General features: G+C 35.5%; 1 protein-coding gene across 6 annotated transcripts in view; it reads right to left on the reverse strand.

Annotated features, from left to right (window-relative positions):
* The window catches only part of ATRX (ATRX chromatin remodeler), a 296,636-nt gene that overhangs the window by 154,933 nt on the left and 116,410 nt on the right, over positions 1-25,293 (reverse strand). For all 6 annotated transcript variants that reach the window (XM_045994716.1, XM_045994715.1, XM_045994713.1 and 3 more), the window contains 5 exons: positions 23,017-23,150; positions 22,402-22,578; positions 15,427-15,520; positions 8,035-8,137; positions 6,451-6,669 (listed from right to left, as the gene is read on the reverse strand). In XM_045994716.1, the coding sequence (XP_045850672.1) occupies positions 6,451-6,669; positions 8,035-8,137; positions 15,427-15,520; positions 22,402-22,578; positions 23,017-23,150 (727 nt within the window). The remainder of the gene's footprint in view (positions 1-6,450; positions 6,670-8,034; positions 8,138-15,426; positions 15,521-22,401; positions 22,579-23,016; positions 23,151-25,293) is intronic.

Consider the following 25,293-nt stretch of genomic DNA (forward strand, 5'->3'; position numbering starts at 1 on the left):
AGACAACGGAAACAAAAGTGAAAATGAACTTTTGGGACTTCATCAAGATCAAATGTTTCTGCATAGCAAAGGAAACAGTCAACAAAATAAAGAGGCAACCCAGAGAATGGGAGAATATATTCACAAATGACAGTACAGACAAAAGGTTGATATCCAGGATGTATAAAGAACTTCTCAAACTCAACACACACAAACCAGATAATCATGTCAAAAAATGGGCAGAAGACATGAACAGACACTTCTCAATGAAGACATATGAATGGCTCTCAGACACATGAAAAAATGTTCATCATCACTAGCCATCAGGGAGATTCAAATTAAAACCACATTGAGATACCACCTTACACCACTTAGAATGGCCAAAATTAGCAAGATAGGAAACAATGTGTGTTGGAGAGGATGTGGAGAAAGGGGAACCCTCTTACACTGTCGGTGGGAATGCAAGTTGGTACAGCCACTTTGGAGAACAGTGTGGAGATTACTCAAGACATTAAAAATAGAGCTTCCCTATGACCCTGCAATTGCACTGCTGGGTATTTACCCCAAAGATACAGATGTAGTGAAAAGAAGGGCCATCTGTACCCCAATGTATATAGATCAATGGCCACAGTCACCAAACTGTGGAAAGAACCAAGATGCCCTTCAATGGACGAATGGATAAGGAAGATGTGGTCCATATACACGATGGAGTATTATGCCTCCATCAGAAAGGAATAATACCCAACTTTTGTAGCAACATGGACGGGACTGGAAGAGATTACGCTAAGTGAAATAAGTCAAGCAGAGAGAGTCAGTATCATATGGTTTCACTTATTTGTGGAGCATAACAAATAAATGGAGGACATGAGGAGATGGAGAGGAGAAGGGAGTTGAGGGAAATTGGAAGGGGAGATGAACCATGAGAGACTATGGACTCTGAAAAACAATCTGAGGGTTTTGAAGGGGCAGGGGGTGGGAGGTTGTGGGAGCCAGGTGGTGGGTATTACGGAGGGCACATATTGCATGGAGCACTGGGTTTGGTGCATAAACAATGAATTCTGTTACACTGAAAAGAAACTAAAATTAATTAAATGAAAAAAGAGAAGTCAATAAGGAAGAAAACACATAAAATATATAAAGCTGAAAAATGACTTGTATACAAAATAACTATCTTAACTAAATAAATAGACTAAACTCCCCACACACAAAAAAGAGGAAAGGATTCAAATAAACACATCACAAGGATATATATAAATGGCCATTAAACCCATGAAAAGATGTTTAACCTCATCAATCACCACAAATGCCAATTAAAATAACAAGGAAATAACACTACACATTAGTTAAAATGGCTGAAATTTTAAAAAGTGCCAGTAACTATTATTGCTGAGGACACAAAGAAATTGGAATTCTCATATATTGCTGATGGTAATTCAAAACGTTATAGCCACACGAGAAAACATTTTGGCAGTTTATTATAAAGCCAATCATCAATCTACATAGGCTCATACATATTACAGATATTAAGTCGAGAATTAGTAACCTTCCAAAACAGAAAGCACCACTGGTGGGTTTACAGGTGCATTATACCAATTCTCTACAACCTTTCTTAGAGGATAAAGCAGAGGGAACACTTCCTAATTCAATATACCAGGCCAGCATTACCCTAATCCCAGCACATGATGTGAAACTACAAGCATCTCTCATAATCATAAATACAAAAGCCATCAACAAGCCGTTAACAAATAAAATCCAAAAATGTATTAAAAGAATTATATACCATAACCAAGTAGGATTTATCCCAGATATGGAACACTGGTTCAACATTCAAAAATCTACACAATCTGTCATATCCACAGGCTTTAAAAATCACATAATCATAACAAGAGATGCAGCAAAAGTATCTCACAAAGATCCAGCACCCATCCATGATAAAAATTCTCAGTAAGTAAGACATAGAGGGGAACTTCACAACTTGATCAAGAGTACTTACAAAAAGTCAATAGCTAAAATAATACTTAATGGTGAGAAACTATAAGCTTTCACACTAAGGTCAGGTAAAGGCAAGGATATCCCTTCCTACCACTCCTTTTGAACATCGTACCAGAAATTTTAGTTAATGCAGTAAAACAAGAAAAGCAATTAAAAGGTACACACATTACGAAGGAAGAAAAACTGTCTTTGTTCTTAGATGAAATGATTTCATATAGAGAAAATCCAAAACAAATAATGAAAAAATTCAGGAACTCAGTGACTAGAGCAAGGTATCAGGATGTAAGGTTAATAAAGAAAAGATAGTGCTTTCCCATATACCAGCAATGAAGAAATGGAATTTGAAAAAAAGTTAAACATGCACATACCATATGGCCCAGTAATACCACTTCTAGATATTTTTCCAAGGGAAATGAAAACATCTTTCTACACAAAGACCTGTACAGAAATATTTTTTTAAAGATTATATTTATTTATTTGACAGAGAGAGATCACAAGTAGGCAGAAAGGCAGAAAGAGAGAAAGGGGGAAGCAGGCTCCCGGCTGAGCAGAGATCCTAATGTGGGGCTCGATCCCAGAATTTGAGACCATGACCTGAGCTGAAGGCAGAGGCTTTAACCCACTGAGCCACCCAGGCACCCCTGTACAGAAATATTTATAAGAAATTGATTCATAAGCCAAAAATAACCCAAACGTCCATCAATAACTAAATAACCTGTAGCCTATCCATACAGTGGAATAGTACTCTACAAACATAAAGTACCTGGAACACATAAACATGGATGAATCTCAAAACTGTTAAACTGTAAATTACATAAAAGAACATTATGTGATTTCATTGACATGAAACTTTAAAAAAGACAAATATAATCCATAGTGATAAAAGCAGATCATAGATTCCCTATAGCCAGGTATATAGGGTTGAGGACTGACCAAGAAGTACTGATTAAAGTTTTCTACATCTTAATTGTGGCAATGGCTACTAGGAAGTATACTTTTGATAAAATCCTGATTGTGAACTTAGTATAGGAAATACATCATACGTAATTGGTGGCTATCCAAAAGTATATTAAATTTCTTGGGAAATGGGGCGCCTGGGTGGCTCAGTCAGTTAAGCATCTGCCTTCGGCTCGGGTCATGATTTCAGGCTCCTGGGATCAAGCCTCACATCAGGCTCCCTGCTCAGCAGGGAACCTGCTTCTCCTCCTCCTCCTTCCTCTCCCTCTCCCTGCTGCTCCCCTGCTTGTGCTCTCTCTGTCAAATAAATAAATAAGATCAAATAAATGAATGAATGAATGAATGTATTTCTTGGAACAGTTTACTTAGGCAAAACCATTGTAAGTGGCTAAAAATGGTGGAATGAACTTATTTCTTCAATAAAATGATATGAAAGAACAAAAAAGTTATAATCCCATAGGTGAAAAAGAAAAAAGAGGAAGATCTTGGCAGAAATGAAACATTAACAAAACTGTGAAAGCTAGAAGGCATATGGACAAATGTCACATGATATAACAAAATAAAGAAGGCTGAAACTCAAGTTCCCATAGAGTAGAAAAATAACAAGAATCACATATTTGATATTCCTCAGAAGTTTAAGGACAAGGAGGCATCAGTTAACTATACAAATAGTTCAGGAGAAGTGTGGAGTGAAAGCAGGAAAATTGCTTGAAAGGTTAAATAAGGAAGAGTCACACCTACCAGATCATCAAATTAGTCCATTATTAAAGATGACTAACCCAACTGAAAATCTCTGGGAAGTATAGTGCATGGGAAAATAAGTATCTATGAAGTAAGAGATCCAAAACAAGAAATGGGTGAGATGAGGAAACTCCCAGAAGAGTGAAAGTAATGAAATAGACCAGATTAGAAGTGGGGAAAAAAGGCTCCATCAGTGTCATTTCAAACAAACAAAAAAAAACAAACTAACCTGATCATTCAGTTGATGTGTTAAAGTTACTGAGGAATTTTAGAGTTCTGCCAAATACATAGGAAATTAAGTAGTCAAAAGTATGCAGAAAGTAAGACAAAAAAATCCAAAACATTATTAATTCTAGGAAAAGCAAACAAAAAAGGACAAAGGAATGTAATCATCATGCACTATGTGTATATACATATACATATATGTGTATGTATGAGAAATATATGCAATATACACTATGTATCCCTTTTGTGATTATTTAAGTAGATACAGTCATGCAAACAGCGACAAATAATTCCACGAGAACTGTGGTATAACCACACTAAGTAATGGGAGGAGGAAAGTCTGTCTTCGGCAGGCAGTATATGACAATTAAATCCACAACTATCATATAATAATGGTAATGTCTAAAACTGAAAAATAAAAAATAAAATTATATGCCTACTAAACAGAAACATAAAAGTAAAAGCAAAGAATAGCTAGAAGAATTGAGTCATTACCTTTGAATACAGTCTGGGTAAAATGGAAGACTACTGATTTTTCAATACAGCCTTATGGTAAAAGTTGATTTTTTAAAAGCACATAGATTCAATTTAGTAAATGAAAAAAGTTAATTAGAAAATAAACAATATAAAACAATGAAATGTACGGGGAACCTGAAATTATATGAAATAAAAGAGAAAGGAAAATACAGCATATACAGTCACATACAGTGACTGCAGTTATGTGAAAAACATGTCTATATACTGACAGGGATCAGAAGAAGAAAATGATAATATAGAATTTTAATGTCTACTTATCAAATGCTATTATTCAAATTTTTAAATAAAATTTAAATAACATCACAAAAAGGGACACCTACTCTTAGATGTACCTCGAAGTAAGATGCAAGATGAGGTATATATTACCACCCATGAGTATTTTTGCCAAGAACTGAATCTAAATCTGGTCAGACCTCTATATCCAACAGTTTATAGGACATACAGGAACCAGTGAAAATACACCACAGAAATGGGACCAGTAAAGCTCAAAATATAGGAAATTCTACACAAATAATCTAGCTTTTTAAACTCTTGTGCTATAAGAAGAAAATGGAAAAAGGAAAACTTCCTTTTTAAAATGAAAATAGACACGAGGTATAACATCCAAATGCAACATAACATGTAGTAAGACTTTCTTAATTTCCTAATTCATACCACACGTTTTTAAAACCATTATATTTGGGCACCTGGGTGGCTCAGTTCATTAAGCATCCAACTCTTGGTTTTGGCTCAGGTCATGATTTTGGGGTCATGGGATGAAGCCCTGCATCAGGCTCTGAGATCAGTGTGGAATCTATTTGGGATTCACTCTGTCCCTACCCGCCACCCACGCTTTATCTCTTTCTCAAATAAATAAATAAATCTTTAAAAACCACTAATATGTTTCTGAGGAAAATGAAAGAATTTGGAGTATTAGCTAGATATTTGATGATACTATGGAATTAATGATAATTTTTAAGTGTAATAATGGTACTATAATAATGTCTAAGGGTATTTATCCTTTGAAAATATATACTGAACTATATATACACAGAATGAGATGATGTCTGAGACTTCTCGAAAGTAATCGGAAGAAAATAGATGAAACAAGACAGCCATGTGTTGGTAACTGCTGAAGGTGAGTATCTGGTACATGGAGATTTGTAGTACTATTCCCTCTGCCTGTAAATGTGCTTGAAAACTATCATGATTAAAAAAAAAAGTTTATTTAAAAAATTAAAATCTTTGGGAAGCCTGAGTGGCTCAGCCAGTTAAGTGGCTGCCTTCAGCTTAGGTCATGATACTAAGGTTCTGGGATCAAGTCCCACATCAGGCTCCTTGCTCAGCAGGGAGCCTGCTTCTCTCTCTGCCTGCCTCTCCCCCTCCCCCTGCTTGTGCATGCACACTTGCTCACTCTCTCTTTCTCTGATTTAAAAGAAAAGGCTTAACCAAAAAAATTAAAATCTTTTATGAATTTAAGCAATATATTTAAATATTTTAAATATTTAATTTATATTTAATATTTATTATTTATTTTTATTATTGAAATTATATTTAAATATTTAAAGATTTTTCTGCCCCAGATAAAACACAATCACTTTGGCGAGAATTCAAGAATCTTAAGTCATTTCGTGTATCTAATTATACTAATATAGCCTAATGAAGATTTTTAAGTTGCATAAAGTAGGGGTGAGTGGGTGGCCCAGTCGGTTAAACATTCGACTCTTGATTTTAGCTCAGGTCATGATCTCAGGGTCATAGGACCAAGCCCCACGTTGAGCTCTACACTCAGTGCAGAGTCTCCCTGTCCCTCTCCATTTGCTCCTTCCCCACTTGCGTACTCACTTGCTATCTCCAAAATAAATAAATAAAATCTTTTGAAATTAAAGTTGTATAAAATACTGTTAATAGGGAAAAGCAAGTATAATTAAAAATCTGTGGGGATTATAACATTCTATTCTTAAAATACTGAGTAATATATGTGTGTGTGAAGCTATTAAAGTCCTATTTTTTTGAAATCATAAATAAAAACTGGTTTACCTCTCTCAGTTTTTCTCGCTCACGTTCCCTCTCAGCAATACGTTTTCGCCTCTCTTCCTCTTCCTTAAGAGCATTCTGTGTCTCAGTTCTTAGTTTATCATCTTTAAGAATTTTTCTAATTTTCTTTCTGCCTTTTCCAGGAGACTTGGAATCATCATTTTCATCTTCTTCTTCTTCCTCTTCATCTTCCTCCTCTTCTTTATCCTCTTCAGAATTACTCTATGGAATTTAAATGATCAAAGGTAAATACCACAAAGTTGTCTAATTTACCCATTTCATATTCCAATAATTAATATACTAAGAAAAGGTTAAAGAAAACATACTGAAAAAGCTTTAGAATTATACTTCGCAAGAGCATTAAAAAACACCCCAGAAAAGGGGGCAAAGAAATACAACAAGCATTTCTCCAAATATGATAACCGAAAAATTCAGTTAATCATGTGAAAAGATGTTCAACATTACTTATCATTAGGGAAATTTAAATCAAAACCATAAAGGAGATACTATCTTGCACCCATTAGGATGGGTATTAGAAAAAGACAAAAAAAAAAAAAAAAGAAAATAACAAGTTTGGGTAAGAATTTGGAATAACCAGAACCCTGGTACACTGGGAAAACAATGTGATGGTGCCTCAAAAAGTTAAACACAGAATTACCAGATGCTCCACCAATTCCGTATTTCAGATTATAACCAAAAGATATAAAGCAGGGACTAAAATATTTCTACACCCACATTCACAACACTATTACTCAAAATAGCCTAAGATGGAAACAATCCCAATGTCCATCAACAAAAGAATGGGTAAACACAATGATATATACATACAACAGAATATTATTTAGCATTAAAAAGAAGGAAATTGTGATAAAGTCTACAGTATGGATGAACCCTGAAAACACTGTCAGTGAAATAAACCGCACACAAAAGGACACATAACTATATGACTTTTCTTAATGACGTACCTAAAATAGGCAAATTCATAAACAGAGAAATTAGATGAGATTACAAGGGGCTGGGTACAGAGTTTCCAATTTTGAATTTAATTAAGACCACTGAAATGTACAGTTAGAAATGTTTAAAGGACCATTTTAAAAAAAGACCACTCCCGTCCCTGGCCAAGGAGAATGTGAATGCATCATGTTACAGATTCATTCTGTACTCACAGAGTGAAACATATTACACAGAATTTCTACTTTACATAATCCTGCTTATATACAAGAAACAAATTTGCTAACATCACTTCTGGAAGAAATTTACTCACACGTGAGTCATTATTCAGAATAAAATGTTATATGTCTTCAGAAAATAGAACACTACCCATCAACTTTATAGGCCCAAGAGCATAAAACAATGAAAAGAGCAACTTAAAATTTCCATCAGATTTAGTTAAGAAACAGAAAAAAAAAAAAACCCGATAATGTGTCATAATATTTCTGCATACTTATACATTCAGTAAGTCGATCCTTCCACAAAAGTGTTAAAAATAAACCAGCAGAATTACACTAATGAATGGAATGCAAAACAGGAAGTAACATATTCAGTACACTCTACTGTAGTTATAATTCAAGCACATAATGTCATTACCTTGTTTTCACTGGATGAGTCTTCTTGAACCTTAATGCGTCGCCTTTTCTTTTTCTGTTTATAACTCCGCTGATTTTCTTCCAACTCTGCTTTCTTTGCAGACCTAAAAAAACATTTAAAATCCAAAATGAAATACTTCATGATGAATTTCCTTAATTACATACTATTCTACAGCTTATTTACTTTTGCATACATTCCTAAAAAAGGAAAACAAAAAGCAAAAAAAAAGTCTTCACTAGATAACCCTTAATTTTAATCCAACAATCAATATTTTAAGTTATAGAGAGAGGAGGTTTGGCCTAAGTAATAAAATGGATGAGGGGACCTGGGTGGATCAATTGGTTAAGAAACCAACTCTTGATTTTGGCTCAGGTCATAATCTCAGGTCATAGGATCCAGCCCCATGTAGAGTCTGCTTTGAATTCTCTCTCTCCTTCACCCTCTGCCCTTCCTCCCACCTCACTAATGCTCTAAAATAAATAAAATTAAGAAAAAAAGATGGAAGGCCTTTAGAAATATTAGTAGCTAGTATACAAATGAAAAATATTCACCATCTCTTAGAAAAAAAGAAAACAGTAACAACAACTTCTGGCAAAAAGAGTACTTCTGGGCTTAGAAACTGGTGGACAAAGTTACATTTATAAAGACAGTACATTCAGGTCATAAATAACAGACATAGAAATCAATGAAAGAGAAATGTTGAGTCCAGAAATAAAACATTACATTTGTGATCCACTGATTTTCCACTAGAGTGTCAAGAAAATGCAACAGGTAAAAAAAAACATCTTTTTAATAAATGGTGCTGAGGCTAGTTATCTACACGCAAAGCAATGAAGTTGGACCCTTATCTTACATCATATATAAAAATTAACTCAAAATGGATCAAAATCCCCCTAAGATATAAGTTCTACCTAAGAGACTACTCACCATTCCATTGTTGAAAAGTGAAAAAATGATTTTTACATATTATGCTGGGGGGAGAAAAAAATGACCTCTATAAGATACTTTGAAAATATGTATGACAGGAGGGAGTTAAGATGGCAGAATAGTAGAAGGACCCTAGGCTTCCACACCCCTCAAACACAGGTAAATAATTATCAAAATCATTCTAAATACCCAAGGAATAGACCTGAAGACTGACAGAGCAAGCAGCACAATTAGAGGGGAGAGAAGAGGGCACATTCAAGAAGGGAGTAGTGCGGAGAGGGGGTTTTGGGGAGAAATGTATCATGGGTGCTGCAGCAGTGAGGGAGCCCTGGTGGCAGAGAAAGGCAAGAGAGAGCAGAGCACACAGGGATATGCACAAGATGAATACTGCCCCAAAGCCACTGTACGGGAAAACAAAAGGGGCTGATTTTCATGAATTTTTGCAACCAAAAGGACTCAAAGACCGGAGTTTTAAAGGCCCTGGGCTTGGCTAGGATAGAGACCTGAGGGCGCTGCCCTACTCCTGGACAGAAGGCAGGCAAACAAGCAACTCACAGGCAGATGACACAATCTGAGGCTCACCTAAGGTGCAATGGGAGACTGTTCCCTCCTCCTGGAGTGCATTTATGAGAGGTGGCATTGTATGTCCAGGAAGAAGAGAACCAGTGGGTGCCATCCCCCCGACACCACACACCTCAGCCTAGGCGCAGACAAACCTGCTGAGGGCAGCTAAACTGAACACTGGGTATTTGGCCTGATTTACTCCAAATCCGATGACCCTGCACTCTGGAGTGACCACTCTTCTGGGTCAAACCTGCATTAGTCCAGGCATTAGTCAAACTTGCATTAGTCCATGCGGCAAGACCCTCCCACAGAAGACCAGTGCAGATCCCCACCACACCAGGTCGCTAAAGTTTGGAATTTAAAGTAAGCAGGCTTAGCGGGGTAGAGCCCAAAGTGCAATACATTGCCAGGCAGGCAAGCAACGTGGAGACAGTGTGAAAACAATGATCTGAAAAACACCTAGAATGTACGAAGGGAAATTATTCACTCATCTGGGAGTGCTTCATTGACAGTAGCAAGCACAGACTTCCCTCTACAAGGAAAAAAGACCTAGCTGACATCATTTCCCTCAGCCACCCCTTAGCATAAACCAACTTTAGGAAATTGTACAACACCTAATCTGCTTATACCAAGTCTCACACCCCTGAGCTACACTGTTACTGCTTTTCTCAGGTATGTATTACTAAGGACCACCCCAGGAGACCCCCCTCCCCAGAAGACCAGCACAAACCCAGGCATGCAAGACATCTATTTACTATAGTGTGCTGCAAAGCTTCCATTCTAGTAGAAATAGCATCACATTTCTTTTAGAAAGCAGATCAAAGCACAGCTAGTTAAAACTTGCCATACTCTGGCCACACTCCAAATACCAGGCAAGGAGACCCTCTATCGACAACTAAACCGAGGGACAGAGCAACCAAAATCCAGCAGCAGAGTGCACTCAGCACACACCAGAGATACTTCCTGAAGCGCCAGGCCCTGGACAGTATATGACCTCTTCTTCATAAAGCTGTTAACTCTCAGGCAGAAAATATAACAGGATTCTCTAACACAGAGAAGACAGAAACCTAGACAAAATACCAAGAGATGGAGAAATTCATCCCAAAAGAAAAAAAAAAAAAAACAAGAAAAGGTCATGGACAGAGATCTAACAGAAACAGGTATAAGTAAGATGCCTGATGGATAATTTAAAGCAACAATCATAAAGATACTCACTGGACTTCAGAAAAACATGGAAGACATCAGAAAAACCCTTATTAGAAATAAAAAAGGTAAAAAGACAATTAGGCAGAAATTAAAAATGTAGTAACTAAGATTCAAAAGAGACTGGATGTAATTACCACAAGGATGGAAGAAACAGACATAGAAGCAAGTCATGTAGAAGACAGAATTATGGAAAATAATGAAGCTGAACAAAAAAGAGGAAAAATAATGACAGATCACAAGAGTAGACTCAGGGAATGCAGTGACTCCAACAAATGTAATAACATTTGTATCATGGGAGTACCAGAATAAGACAAATTAAAGGGGGCAGAAGGTATATCTGAGAAACTAATAATGGAAAACTTCCCTAATCTGGGGAATAAAACAGACATATAGATCCAGGAGGCACAGAGAACTCCCATCAACATCAATAAAAGCAGGATAACAAGACATACTGAAGTTAAATTTGTAAAATATAGTCACAAAGAAAAACTCAAAAGCAGGAAGACAAAAGAAATCCTGAACTTACAACAGAAGACCCAAAAGAATAGCAGCAGATTTCTCCAAAGAAACCCGACAGGCCAGAAGTCAGAGGCATGATATACAAAACATGCTGAATGGGAAAAATATGCAAACAAGAATACTCTATCCCCAAAGGCTATCATTTAGAAGAGAGGTAGATATAAAGAGTATCCCAGACAAACAAAAACTAAAGGAGTTCATAAGCACTAAAACAGCTCAGGAAGAAATATTAAAGAGGACTTTTTGAGTGGGAAAGAAAGACCAAAAGCGAAAAAGACTAGAAAGGAATGGAGAAAATCTCCAGAAACAACAAAGGCACAAAATCCATATATATCAATAATAACTCTGAATGTAAATGGACAAAATGCTCCAATCAAAAGACGAAGGATGTCTGAATGGGTAATAAAACAAAACCCATCTATATGCTGCCTACAAGAGTCATTTTAGACCTTAAAGCACCTGCAGATTGAAAATGAGGAGATGGAAAAACATTTATGTTGTAAATGAATGTCAAAGAAAGCCAGAGAAACAATACTTATATCAAGCAAACTAGATGATAAACCAGAACTGTAATTAGAGATAAGGAAGGGCATTGTATCATAATTGAGGGGTCTAACAAGATCTACTAATTATAAATATTCATGTCCCCAACTTGGGAGCACCCAAATATATAAAACAATAACAAACATAAAGAAACTCATTCACAATAATACTAAGGGACATTAACACCTCACTTACATCAATGGACAGATCATCTAAGCAAAAAATCAATAAGGAAACAATGGCTTTGAATGATAAACAGAAATAGATGGACTTAAAAGATATATTCAGAACATTACATCCTGAAGCAACAAAATACACATTCAAGTGTACATGGGACATTCTACAGAACAGATCACATAACTAGATCACAAGAAAGACTGAGATCACACAATGCATCTTCTCTGACCACAAGACTATGAAACTTAAAGTCAACCACAAGAAAAATTTAGAAAGACCACAAATACAAGGTTAAAGAACTAAAGAATGAATGGGTCAACCAGGAAATTAAAAAAGAAATAAAAAAACACATGGAAACAAATGAAAATGAAAACATAACAGCCCAAAACCTCTGGGATACAGCAAAAGCAGTTGTAAGATGGAAATACACAGCAATACAAGCCTACCTCAAGAAGCAAGAAAATTCTCAAATAACCACCTAAAGGATCTAGAAAAAGAACAACAAATGAAGCCTAAAGCCAGCAGAAGAAGAGAAATATAAAGATTAGAGCAGGAATAAATGACAAACAAAAAAAACAGCTGAAAAGATTAAAAAACTGAAGGTGGTTCTTTAAAAAACTTAATAAAACTGATAAACCCAGAGTCAGGCTTATCAAAAAGAAAAGAGAAAGGATACAAATAAACAAAATCACAAATGAGAGAAAAGAAATAACCAAAGCCACAGAAATACACAGAAACACAATTATAAGAGAATATTATGAAAAATTATATGTCAGCAAACTGTGCAATCTGGAGGAAATGGATAAATTCCTAGAAACATATAAACTTCCAAAACTGAAACAAGAAACAGAGAATGTGAACAGACCAATAATCAGCAAAGAAATTGAATTAGTACTCAAAAATCTCCCAACAAACAAAAATCCAGGGCCAGATGGTTTCACAGGAGAATTCTACCAAACATTTAAGGAAGAGTTAATGCCTATTCTTCTGAAACCATTCCAAAACATAGAAATGGAAGAAAAACTACCAAATTCATTCTATGAGGCCAGTATTATTCTGATACCAAAACCAGACAAAGACTCCACTAAAATAGAAAACTACATGTAGGCCAATATCCCTGATGAACATGGATACAAAAATTCTCAACTACTAAGAAATCTAATCCAACAGTACATTAAAAGACTCACTGGCCATGATTCAAGGGAATTTATTCATGGGATGCAGGGGTGGTTCAATGTTCACAAATCAGTCAATATCCATTCATGATAAAAACCTTCAACAAAGTAGGCATACAGAGAACATACCTCAACATCGTAAGGGCCATATATGAAAAATCCACATCTAGTATCAACCTCAGTGCAAAAAAAAAAAAAATGAGAGCTTTTCCTCTATGGTCAGGAACAAGACAGGGATGCCCACTCTTACAGCTGTTTTTTAACACTGCACTGGAGGTCCTAGCCTCAGCAATCAGACAACAAAAAGAATGAAAAGACATCCAAATCAGCAAGAAAGAAGTCAAAATTTCAGTATCTGCAGATGACATGATACTCCACATAGAAAATCTAAAAGACTCCACCAAAGAACTGCTAGATCTGAGACACGAATTGAGTAAAGTCACAGGATACAAAATCAGCATCCAGAAATCTTTGCATTTCTATACATCAACAACAAACAGCAGAAAGAAAAATCAAGGAATCAATCCCATTTACAATTGCACCAAAAATAGTAAAGACACCTAGGAATAAACATAACCAAAGAGGTGAAAGACCTGTACTCTGATAACTACAAAACACCAAGGAAAAAATTGAAAATGACAAAAAGAAATGGAAAAACATTCCATGCTCATGGATTGAAAGAACAAAGATTGTTAAAATGTCTATACTACCCAAAGCAACCTACACATCTAATGCAATCCGTATCAAAATACCACTAGCATTTTTCACAGAGCTAGAACAAACAATCCTAAAATCTGTATGGAACCACAAAAGACCCTGAATAGCCACAGCAATCCTGAGAAAGAAAAGTAAAGCTGGAGGCATCAGGATTCCAGACATCAAGCTATATTACAAAGTTGCAGTCATCAAGATAGTGGGGTACTAGCACAAAAAATAGACACAGATCAGTGCAATAGAATAGAGAACCCAGAAAGGGAACCACAATTATATGGTCAACTCATCTTCAACAAAGCACGAAAGAATATCCAATGGATAAAAGATAGTCTCTTCAACAAATGGTGTTGGGTAAACTGGACAGCCACATGTAGAAGAATGAAACTGGACCACTTTCTTACACGATACACAAAAAATAAATTCAAAGTGGATGAAAGACCTAAATGCGAGACAGGAGAGGAGAATGCAGGCAGTAACCTTGCCATCAGCAGTAGCAACTTCTTACTAGATAGGTCTCCTGAGGCAAGGGAAACAAAAGCAAAAATAAACTACTGGGGCTTCATTAAGATAAGTTTTTGCACAGCAAAGAAACCATCAACAATACTAAAAAGCAATCTTTGGATTGTGAGAAGATATTTGCAAATGACATCTGATAAAGGGTTAGTAACCAATAAAGAACTTATAAAACTCAATACCCACCCAAAAAACAAATAATCCAGATTAAAAATAGACAAAAGACATGATTAGGTATTTTTCCAAAGAAGACATACAGATGGCCATCAGACATATGAAAAGATCCTCAACATCACCCATTATCAGGAAAACACAAATCAAAACTACGATGAGATATCACCTCACACCAGTCAGAATGGCTAATATTAACAACACCAGAAACAACAGATGTTCGCCCCGCGTCAGGGCTCTCTGCTCAGCAGGGAGCCTGCTTCTTCCGTTTCTCTCTGCCTGCCTCTCTACCTACTTGTGATCTCTGTCTGTCAAATAGTTAAAATCTTTTTTAAAAAATACTACACAAAGAAGTAAGCAGAATTTTAAATAACTACTATCAGTAGCTATGTGTATTAAGAGAACAAACAAATCTTAATTACTATAATACTAGTATATAATTAACATTCAGGGAACATTTACTATCTGCCAAGTAGGCATATTATAAACCCATTCAATGTCCATAATAACCAATTAAGTACTATTGTAATCACCATTTTAATGACAAAGAAGCTGAAGCACAGAGTATTCATACAAAGAGCAAATAGTAAAGCCAGGAGGTAGTTTGTCTACAGAGTCTCTTATTTACTACACTGTAGCATCCCCCTATAACAACCAAAAAGTACAGTCAAGAGCGTTTTTGCATTCTGAAAGCCCACCTAATTTATAAGACATAGTTCAACCATATATGTTTATATGTACGTTTTTTATTTTCATAATTAGTACCAAATCAAAATATTAAATATTTTACTTTATTAGTAATAGCAACCTTTCTATAAATAACTTGAAGCATGGTTATTCATATGAATTCTTACAATTTTTGAAAAAGTGATACAATATTTACCTTGTTCTGGGCCGTTGTTCATCTTCAGATTCACTAACTTCTTCACTAACTCCTGATTCCTGGAAATCAGAATCTTCAGAATCTTCACTGCTCACTTGAATAAAAAAAAAAACTAAGTTATTAAACACTTCCCAACAAAAATTCAATTCACCAAATTTCTCATGTTCACATTAAAACATGGGCCACTGTGAGACTATCTATAGTATATACATTCGTGGATATTTCACTCATACAGATAAGACCAGTTAATAACTCAAATAGTATTTATAAAAATAATTCAAATGTATTCCAACTATGGTTATATATTGAAATATAAGTATTAACTGCGTATGAATTGACAAAATGAAAATTTAACTATCAATAAAATAAATTCATTAGTACCAAAGGTGAATGAATAGAATTCTAGTTATTCAAAACAAGCAGAGTAGGCTGACCAAGATAGAGTAAGGGCAAATACAGACTCTTCTGCCATTTATGACAACTAGAAACTATGAACAGAACACATAAAGAAGTGACCTAAGCACTATGAAAAGGAAACAACAGCAGGCAGACTGGGGACTGAAATAAAAACCATTCATGATCCCTATAAAACTGGGGTTGAGGCAGTGAGCATCCTACGTTTTTTTCCCCTCCTTTCTTCCTGGTTTCAACAAGAAGGCAGGCTGAATTCCAAAACTATTGCGAAGGTGCTGACAGTAAAACTGGGAGAACTCCATTTCTAGCCACAGCACTGAGAAAAGGGAGCTGGGCCCTACAAATAATGAGAATAAAGGGAATCCCCAATTTTATTTTTTCTCTCAAAAATTTTATTCTTCTGTACCAAAACTGCCACTGTGACACAGGTATCCAAAACCCCAGGAGAATACCAATCTTTCTGGCCAGAGGAAGCCAGGCAGGGAAAATACAAGATGAGCTTGAAATATCTTGTGGTGCCAGAGAGTAAAGCAGTGCTCAGAACATTATGGGGGTATATTCAAAGGACACGTGATCCAACTTGAAGGAGCTTCCAATAGCCAAAGCTGAAACAATCTAAGTGACAAAATGAATAAGTGGATCACAACTCATAGAATAAAATATCTATAAACTCATATTAACATAAGAAATGGGATAAATAAATAAGGGAAAACAGACAGCCCTTCCTTACCATTACTAATTGTATAAGTAAGGAAAGAAGTAGAAAATCACTGCTAGATAAACATCACAGTAATTGCTTCAGGCAAGATGAATGCTAGAATTAGTGAGCTGAAGTATGATGAGACATAGGATATTTGAATAGTCTCTCTCCACAAGATATTAATTCAATGTGAATAGAAAAATAGATATTTTTGCAGTAGAAAATCCCAGCAGACACCAAATGAACAAAGCAATCAATATTATTATTACCAGTAATAAGACCTATTGCCATCATATAACCTTGGTGTATGATTAAATGTCACTTCTGTGGTACTCTTGTCAAAATGCATAATAATCTCAATCTAATCATAAGAAAACAGTAGACAAATACATACAGATGGACAGTCCAGAAAGTAAGTGATTAATACTCTTCAAAACTGTCAAGATCATGAAAGAAAAGGAGAAACTGTCACAGATTGGAGTAGATGAAGGAGACATCACAACTAAAAGCAATGTGGCATCCCTACATTGGATTCTGGAACAGAAAAGACATTAATGGGAAAACAAATAAAAAGCACGTAAGATCTATAGTTAACTTCAGAGGTCAGAAAACATTTTATGTGAGAAGTCTGATGGTTAAGTATTTTCAGCTTTGTAGGCTATACGGTCTCTTCTGCAACTACTTACCTCCACTCAACGTTGCCACTATAAACACATGAAAACAGTGAGTGAGTAAGTAAGTAGGTAAGTATAATGTGGTTCAGGTACAGCCTTCGGGTACAGTTAGCCAACCCCCCAGTTTAACTAATTAGTATTGTATCAATGTTAATCCTGGTTTGGGTTATCATACTATAGTAAGTTTAATGTGTTAAATTAGGGAAGCTGGGTAGAAGTATAAAATTTCAAAAAAACATTGCTGAATGGGAAGAAATCAGAGAGGGAGACAAACCATGACAGACTCTGGACTCTGGGAAACAAACTGAGGGTTACAGAAGGGAGGAGGTGTGGGGGGAGGGGGTAATCAGGTGTATTGAGGAGGGCATGTGATGTGATGGGCACTGGGTGTTATATGCAACTAATGAAACACTGAACACTATATCAAAAATTAATGAGGTACTAAATGTTGGCTAACTGAACATAAAAAATATTGCTAAAGATCATGACCTGAAATCAGAATCTAATATCTGTTCTATCCAAAAAATAATAGTAATAAATTAAAAAAACACAGGCTAACATAAAGAATTGCTATTGGGGGAAATGAGAATAAGGAGTTAGTGTTTCAAGTTTTAGACTGGGATGACGAAAGAGCTGTGGAGACAGAATGTTGACTGTTGTAGAACAATGTGAATATACCTAACATCACTAAACTGCACACTTAAAAATGGTTTAAGTGGTTAAAATTTTGTTTTTTGTTAATTAATTTTTGGTTGTATTTTACCACAATAAAAAACAAAAATAAGGGTGCCTGGGTGGCTCAGTTGGTTAAGCGACTGCCTTCGGCTCAGGTCGTGATCCTGGAGTCCCGGGATCAGGTCCCACATTGGGCTCCCTGCTCGGCAGGGAATCTGCTTCTCCTGCTGACCTTTCTCCGCTCATATTCTCTCTCTCTCTTTCAAATAAATAAATAAAATCTTTTTTTAAAAAAAAACAATAATAATAAGAAAAGAACTAAGCAACTGGGAATGTGTGGGAGCACATAGGTCCACATGCACATACATACAAATCCTCTGATTAAGTAAAATTCTAGGAGCACCTGGGTGGCTTAGCTGGTTAAGCATATGCCTTCAGCTCAGGTCATGATCCCAGGGTTCTGGGATCGAGCCCCGCATCAGGCTCCCTGCTCAGCAAGGAGTCTGCCTCTCTCTTTCCATCTGCCTCTCCCCCAGCTCATGCTCTCTCTTGAACATTCTGTCTCACAAAAATAAATAAAATCTTTTTTTAAAAAAAGTAAAATTCTAAACCTATTATTCATTTTTCATCACTTTATCTTGAAAATTTTCAAATCTACCAAAAATTTGAAAGCATTATCAAATGAACATCTACAGCCCTTCTCCCTTTTACATCCCTACAATTTACTTATTGTTAAGTTTATCGCATTTGCTTGCTTGCTCTCTATATATGCACACTTTTTTTATACTGAACCGTTTTATTTTAGTGCAGAAATGACACTTTACCCTTAAGCATATATAACTTGTCCTATATAACTAAATAACATTATCACACTTAGAAAAATAACATCAGGGGCACCAGTGTGGCTCAGTCAGTTAAGTGTCTGCCTTCAGCTTAGGTCATGATCCTGGAGTCCCAGGGATCGAGTTCCACATCACATTGGGCTCCCTACTCAGCAGGGAGTCCCTTCCTCCCTCTGTCTCTCACCCTGCTCTATTTCACTCTCTCAAATAAATAAAATCTTTTAAAATAACGTCAATTTAATATCATCTAATACAAAGACAATAATTACATTTTAAAAATTATCACCAAAATAATATAAGCTTTTTCAAATTTAGGTGGAAACTGGGAGTTCATATGTTGCCCCTGATTTACTAAGTCAGCTACTCTCTTGATTTCTCCCCACCGCCTAACTTAAGTTTCCAGACAACAGAGGCACAACAGAGTTTGCAAAACTTGGAAAATCATGCAACTTTAAATGTAATATCAATCACTATGATCATAATCCATATTAGAAACATAAATATGATGGGATTTTAGTTTACTCCCTCTTTCACAAACAACTGAAAAAAACACGTGGGTTATAAATTACCCACAGAAGAGACAGTGGAAACCGGTCAAGTCACAAAAAACAAGGTTTTAATAAAACATTTCGAATATAACTGTGCCTGCTAAAGGACTCTATATTCTGAACTGAGCCCTCAGAGGCAAAATCCCTATCTCCCCCTTTGCTGAAGATGCACAGGAATCATATTAAGTTATATAACCTGCTTAAATTGCTCAGTTGCTTTATAGAATCTGAAAGATAAGCTTATAGTCATACTGCAAGGAAATCTTTAAATTAAGCATTCACAAAATAATGTATCATTATTTATTTATTAACAAGAAAATGTCCTTGACATATGAAGTTTATGTGCATGGGGAGAAGCCCTCCTCTTCCTTTTAAATGAGTAACTTCTGATCAACAGCCCTTTAAATATTCAGGGTTCCAAGATTCTTTCCTTAGCCCTTCATCTGTACAACATTACAAGCTCTCCTAGGCCATCTCATCTAATTTGTCATATTATACATATACCATGACAACTCCAAAAACCTGACAGTCATCCCAGACTTTTTTCTTTCACATAAGTTAGGGCTAACAATTCAGTCTATGACACAAATCTATTCTCCTCTTCAACAACCACACTTGGTATCAACTATAGCAGTATCCTCCAAGTAGATGCAAATCTAAGCTCTGAGTATCACAATAATAGGCAACTAATCTGATCATATTATATTCTTGGTTACAATTTTTCAGTGGGAACAATGAGTGGTTGGGCTGAGGCTGTGATTCAGAAGTACTAGTAACCAATGTCCTGTGCCATACATGTTCATCAAGCTGTCAGCTTATAAAATTTGCCCTTGTCTGTATGTATAGTATACATCAAAGTTGTTCTAAAAAGTGGTGATATTGCAGGGTGCCTGGGTAGCTCAGTTGATTAAAGCGGCTCCCTTTGGCTCAGGTCCCCCTGCTCATGGGGGAGCCTGCTTCTCCCTCTCCCTCTGTCTGCCACTCTGCCTACTTGCTCTATCTCTCTGTCAAATAAATAAAATCTTTAAAAAATAGTGGTATTCCTCTGTGGATATACTAAAAACAACTCAGTTTGCCTCTAAACAGGCAAACTGTATAGTATATGAATTATATCTCAATACAGCTACAATTCAAAAAAATTTAAAAATAGAAATATTTTTTTAAAATTAAAGAAATAAAGGAAACTTTCTATGGCTCTTCAGCTTATAGAGCCTATTGTACCTCTCAGACACTTCCGAGAATGTTTTCCTATTCCTAGTGGCAAAAAAGGAGTTTATCTGCCCTCCAGGGGTTTGGCAGTAAAGTTTTCAGAATCTGCCCCTAAGAAACCAGTTTCTCTGAACACTTTGTTAGCCAAAATGTTCAGGAAAATTTCACATTTAATTTTTCAATATAAATTCCACACTTAATTTTTCAATATTAAAAAATTAAGTGATTACTTAAGAATGCTCTCCCTCAATGTTCAAGTAAAAAGGACACACCAAAGAGGTGTGCAATGTTTACTCTACAGCCTCACATACCCGTGGGTCCACTGCCAAGTATTCCAATTTAAGAAACAAAAGCTTAGTGTGTAAACCTGGCAATTCACAGACCTGTACCCCTGGGGCTAATAATACATTATATGTTTATTAAAAAATAAAAAGGTTTTAAAAAAAAGAAAGGAACGAAAGCTTACAAGTGTCTCCAGTACTTGGTGTCTGTCTTGGCCCAGCTTCATTTCCTGATGTTACTTTCCCTATTCCCTCCTACAGTCTAGCTATACCATGTTAACTGCATCCTGTCCACCACCTGCCAAACAGCTTGCAGAGGCTTCTAAAGTTTTTTTCCCTGCTTATATTATAAATCTTCACATCTACCTGCTCCTCAATTACAACTTGGTCTGCTGAGTGAAACTCTTCATCTTTGTGAAGTCATCTCTGGGGATAACTGCCATCCCCCAAGAAGATAAAGAAATCTTCATTTGTGCCACACTATACAATACCTCTGTTATAGAAAACATCCCTCATAGTGCTAAAGTTCATATATTATTAATGTCAATAATTCTCATAAAACTATTGACACCAAACCTGGCTACATATCAGAATTGCATCAGAGGTGGTCTATAAAATATGTGGATACCTAGGTTTCACCATCACCATTTATGCTGTAATTGGTTTGGGATGGAGTCCTGTCATACATAGATTTCAAAATCCCCAAAATAATCCACATGTGTAGTCAGGCTGAAAACCACCATACAAGACAATGATTTCCTTATTCATTTTTGTATTCTCAATGTTTACTATGATGCTGGAAATATGTAAGCACTCAATGCATTAGAATTCAGACTTCTAATGTAATGAAAATTTACAAGGTTTGTATATAATAAATTTACCCAAATTAATTGCATCTTCTATTCTTCCTTAGGAAAGCATTATTTCTTCCTGCAGATACAGACAAGCATTTTATTTACTGTCATATTTATCTTTTTAGTCTAAGTGCGTATGACTACTGAAGGTTAAAAATATTCTTTGTGTCATCTCTAAGTTTCTGGATTCTCTTCTCACTCTAAATTCTTTATTTTATTCTCATGTAAGAAAACAACTGTTACCAGTGTGCTGATATTCACGTAATATAGCTTGTCCAGATATACTCAAATTTCATTGCTATAATTAGTTTATAAAACCAGTATGTTCCTGGGGCACTTAGATGGCTCAGTCAGTTAAGTGTCTAACTCTTGATTTTGGTTCAGGTCGTGATTGCTGGGTCATGAGATCAAGCCCCACGTTGGGATCCACACTGAGTGTGGAGCTCGCTTGGGATTCTCTCCCTTTCCCTCTGCCCTCCTCCTCTTTCTCACTCCCTCCCTCTCTCTCTTTTTAAAGATTTTATTTACTTAAGAGAGAGGGAGAGAGAGAAAGAGAGAGAAAGCACAAGATGGGGGAGGGTCACAGGGAGAAGCAGACACCCCACTGAGCAGGGAACCAGATGCAGGACTTGTTCCTGGGACTCTGGGATCATGACCTGAGCAGAAGGCAGATGCTTAACTGACTGAGCCACCCACGTACGCCCTCCTTAAAAAAAAAAAAAAAAAAAAAAACAAACAACACAGTATGTTCCTTACATTCAGAATTAAAATGTCTTACCTTTCCTTCTATTTCTGCCTTTGGCTTCTTTGTGTTCTTTAGGCTTCATCTTTTTTTCTTCTCCAGATTCTCCATCACTCACAGTGAGTTTGTGCCTCAAAAGCCTATGTCTGTACCTTGGCTTCTTAGATTCTTCAGAATCTGAATCTGATTCAGAATGGAGTTGAATTTTTGCTTCTAAATGGAGAAAATCAGTAAAGCCTTCAGACTTTTTTCCTTTAAAATGTTTTATAAAACTATTTAATTACCAAGACTTACGAAAAAGATCAGAGCTTGCATTTACTTTGATAACAATAGTAATACCAGACAATCTCATGTATCAGACTTGATTACTATGATTAAATATTGATTAAAAATCACCAATAGGCACTTATAGATTTTTTGAAAAGTAAAAAATATTTTGCTTTAAAAATCATCTGTTTATTGGCAAAAACTGACAAAACATGCACAATTACTACCAGATACTCAAAACGAGTAAAAATAGTAGTAAAGTTTTAAATATTTTAATAAACTCCAAATGCATATATTATGAAATTTCATGCTCAGATAGTCCTCAAAGACTGAACTGGTCAAACAATCAAGTTATGAAATCCTATACTTCTCGTTGGAGCTCACCCTCATCTCCCAGGTTTTCTTCACTGTGTTTTCCAGTTCTTTTTTTCCCCTCTTCTGGTTCATCATCTGAAGATCCATCCTCATCAGAGGAAAGATTGGCTTTAATTTCTTCTAAAAGCATCTTCTTGGCAATTCTTGAGTAAAAAGACAGTAAAAAAAAAACTATATATTTGGTGGTGAAGTATAACGAATTAAAAAAAAAACTTCTATCAAAATAGAAATAAATGTGCAAAAAGATTTTATGCTGTCAGTAGAAGACTACCAAAACCACATTTTAACTAAGCTACCCACCAAAACTTTTGAAAATGCTCTTAGTACTGATTTTTTTTTCTTCCAATTCTACATACTTCTGTAATTTATTTAAAAATCTGAGGGACATTTCTACCATTTTGACCAACTGTAATTTCATGCTGCATAATCTTCTAATCCTGTATTTGCTCTGCTGCCATCATAAAAAAACTACAATATCAGACAGGCCCATGTAATAAATCAACTTATTTAGAAAAGTAGCATTCCAAGAGAAAACTCCACATGAAAAGACTATTCAAAGCAAAACAATTCTTAGAAAATCAATGTGTAATAAACCACTTTCTTATCAAACAGTGCCTCAAACTGGTGAAAAATATTTTTGGCACTTAAATTTCAATTTAACTCATAAATTCTGTTAATGAAATGAAAGCATATACCATATACTAAGTATTGAAGCAATCAGAAATCCCTAATAATATTCAAACTAGGGCAGATAAGAGAAGGGACATGAGTGCTATTAATTATACACATGGTAAAAGAACATAAAATACCATAAATGAGTCTTCACTTTCCAAAAAAGTAGACAGTGCAGTAGTCTCACTCATACCAAAATTTCTCAAGATGTTCCTCAAAGACCAATTTGTTAATGGAAAAAATGAACTACTAAAAGCATGAAAAAATATTTCTTTAGTGTCATCTTATGTTAAAATAAAATATAATCCTAATAAATTTCCATGTTTACGTTAAAGGAAAACACCTGAAAATATAAGATAAAAGCAATCATGCAGCTTTTGTATAAGATGAGGTGTTTTGCACCTGGCGTGTCTTTGTGATATAAATTTATAAATCACAACAACAAAGGAATACCTTATAAAAAGGTTCAAAAGGAAGGCAGCATGATTCTTAGTTTTCCATGAACTAATAACAACTCTTATTATGGGATAAACATCCATTCTGCAATAAAGATTCTCTCTAGCTCAGTCAAAAACTTCCAGGTGGCATTATGGAACTTCTGTTATTTCTGGATTTGAAACCCTTCTTTAGATTTCTTAACATACATTCACACTTCAATCAAGATTCACTCAACAGTAGGAGATGTTAATGCCTTGGTAATTTTATTTGAAAGGCAGACTGTTCACTACTAGTTTTATTCAAAGATACATACTAAAGGCACCAAATAAGACTGAAGCAAATAGGTAATCACTTCATAAATACTTATTACCTGCCTTTTGGTGCTTCCTTCCCTAAACAGACAAATTAGAAATATTTAGACAACACAGAGAGTTACTAAGTGCTAAAGGAAACCACAGATAAGTTTGCTTTTTTGAGGGTTTTTGACCTGATTTGTTTCAATAAAGTGAAGATTAGATCACTCCAATTTAAATCCTACTGGAGTTGAGCTATAAAGTGTTATTACACTTTTACATCAATGGTTTGCTGACTTGGATTGTACATAGTAAACTTTTTAAAATGGAGAACAGTACAGGATTGTCAAGTTCTCATTTGCCAAAAATAAAAATATAAAGCCAAAATTGTTTATTTTCATCATTTTATAAAGTAAAGATTATTTGAACATACCCTCCACAAATTAGGAAACAGTTTCAGAATGAAGGGTGGTTCTTTAAATTTAATAAAAGCTTACGTCTAGAAAAACCCTCTAAAATCTTCAATACACACTACATTTGTCATTTCCCATGGACAAGGAAAAACTTTCTTGAACCAATTTGGGTAAAACCACTGTTTTGGAATGAATGTGTGTGGGTGTACACACACACACATAAGTGTCGAATAATAGATTGCAAATAGAAAACAGTTCACTTGCAGTTACAAGATCTTATATAACCATTTGGGTAGTACAATAATAACCAATAAAAATACAAGTACTAAGTTAGTTACACTAAAAGTTACTTCAATCACCTGATTTCAGTTTGTATTTACAAGTTCAAAAAAAGTCTAAAATTCTATATTATCTGTAAAGACTTGGTTCATTTTAAGAAATCATAAGATTTTTCTTCTTTCAAACTCTAG

Source organism: Meles meles, chromosome X (genome assembly GCF_922984935.1).
Source record: "Meles meles chromosome X, mMelMel3.1 paternal haplotype, whole genome shotgun sequence".
Classification (NCBI taxonomy): domain Eukaryota; kingdom Metazoa; phylum Chordata; class Mammalia; order Carnivora; family Mustelidae; genus Meles; species Meles meles.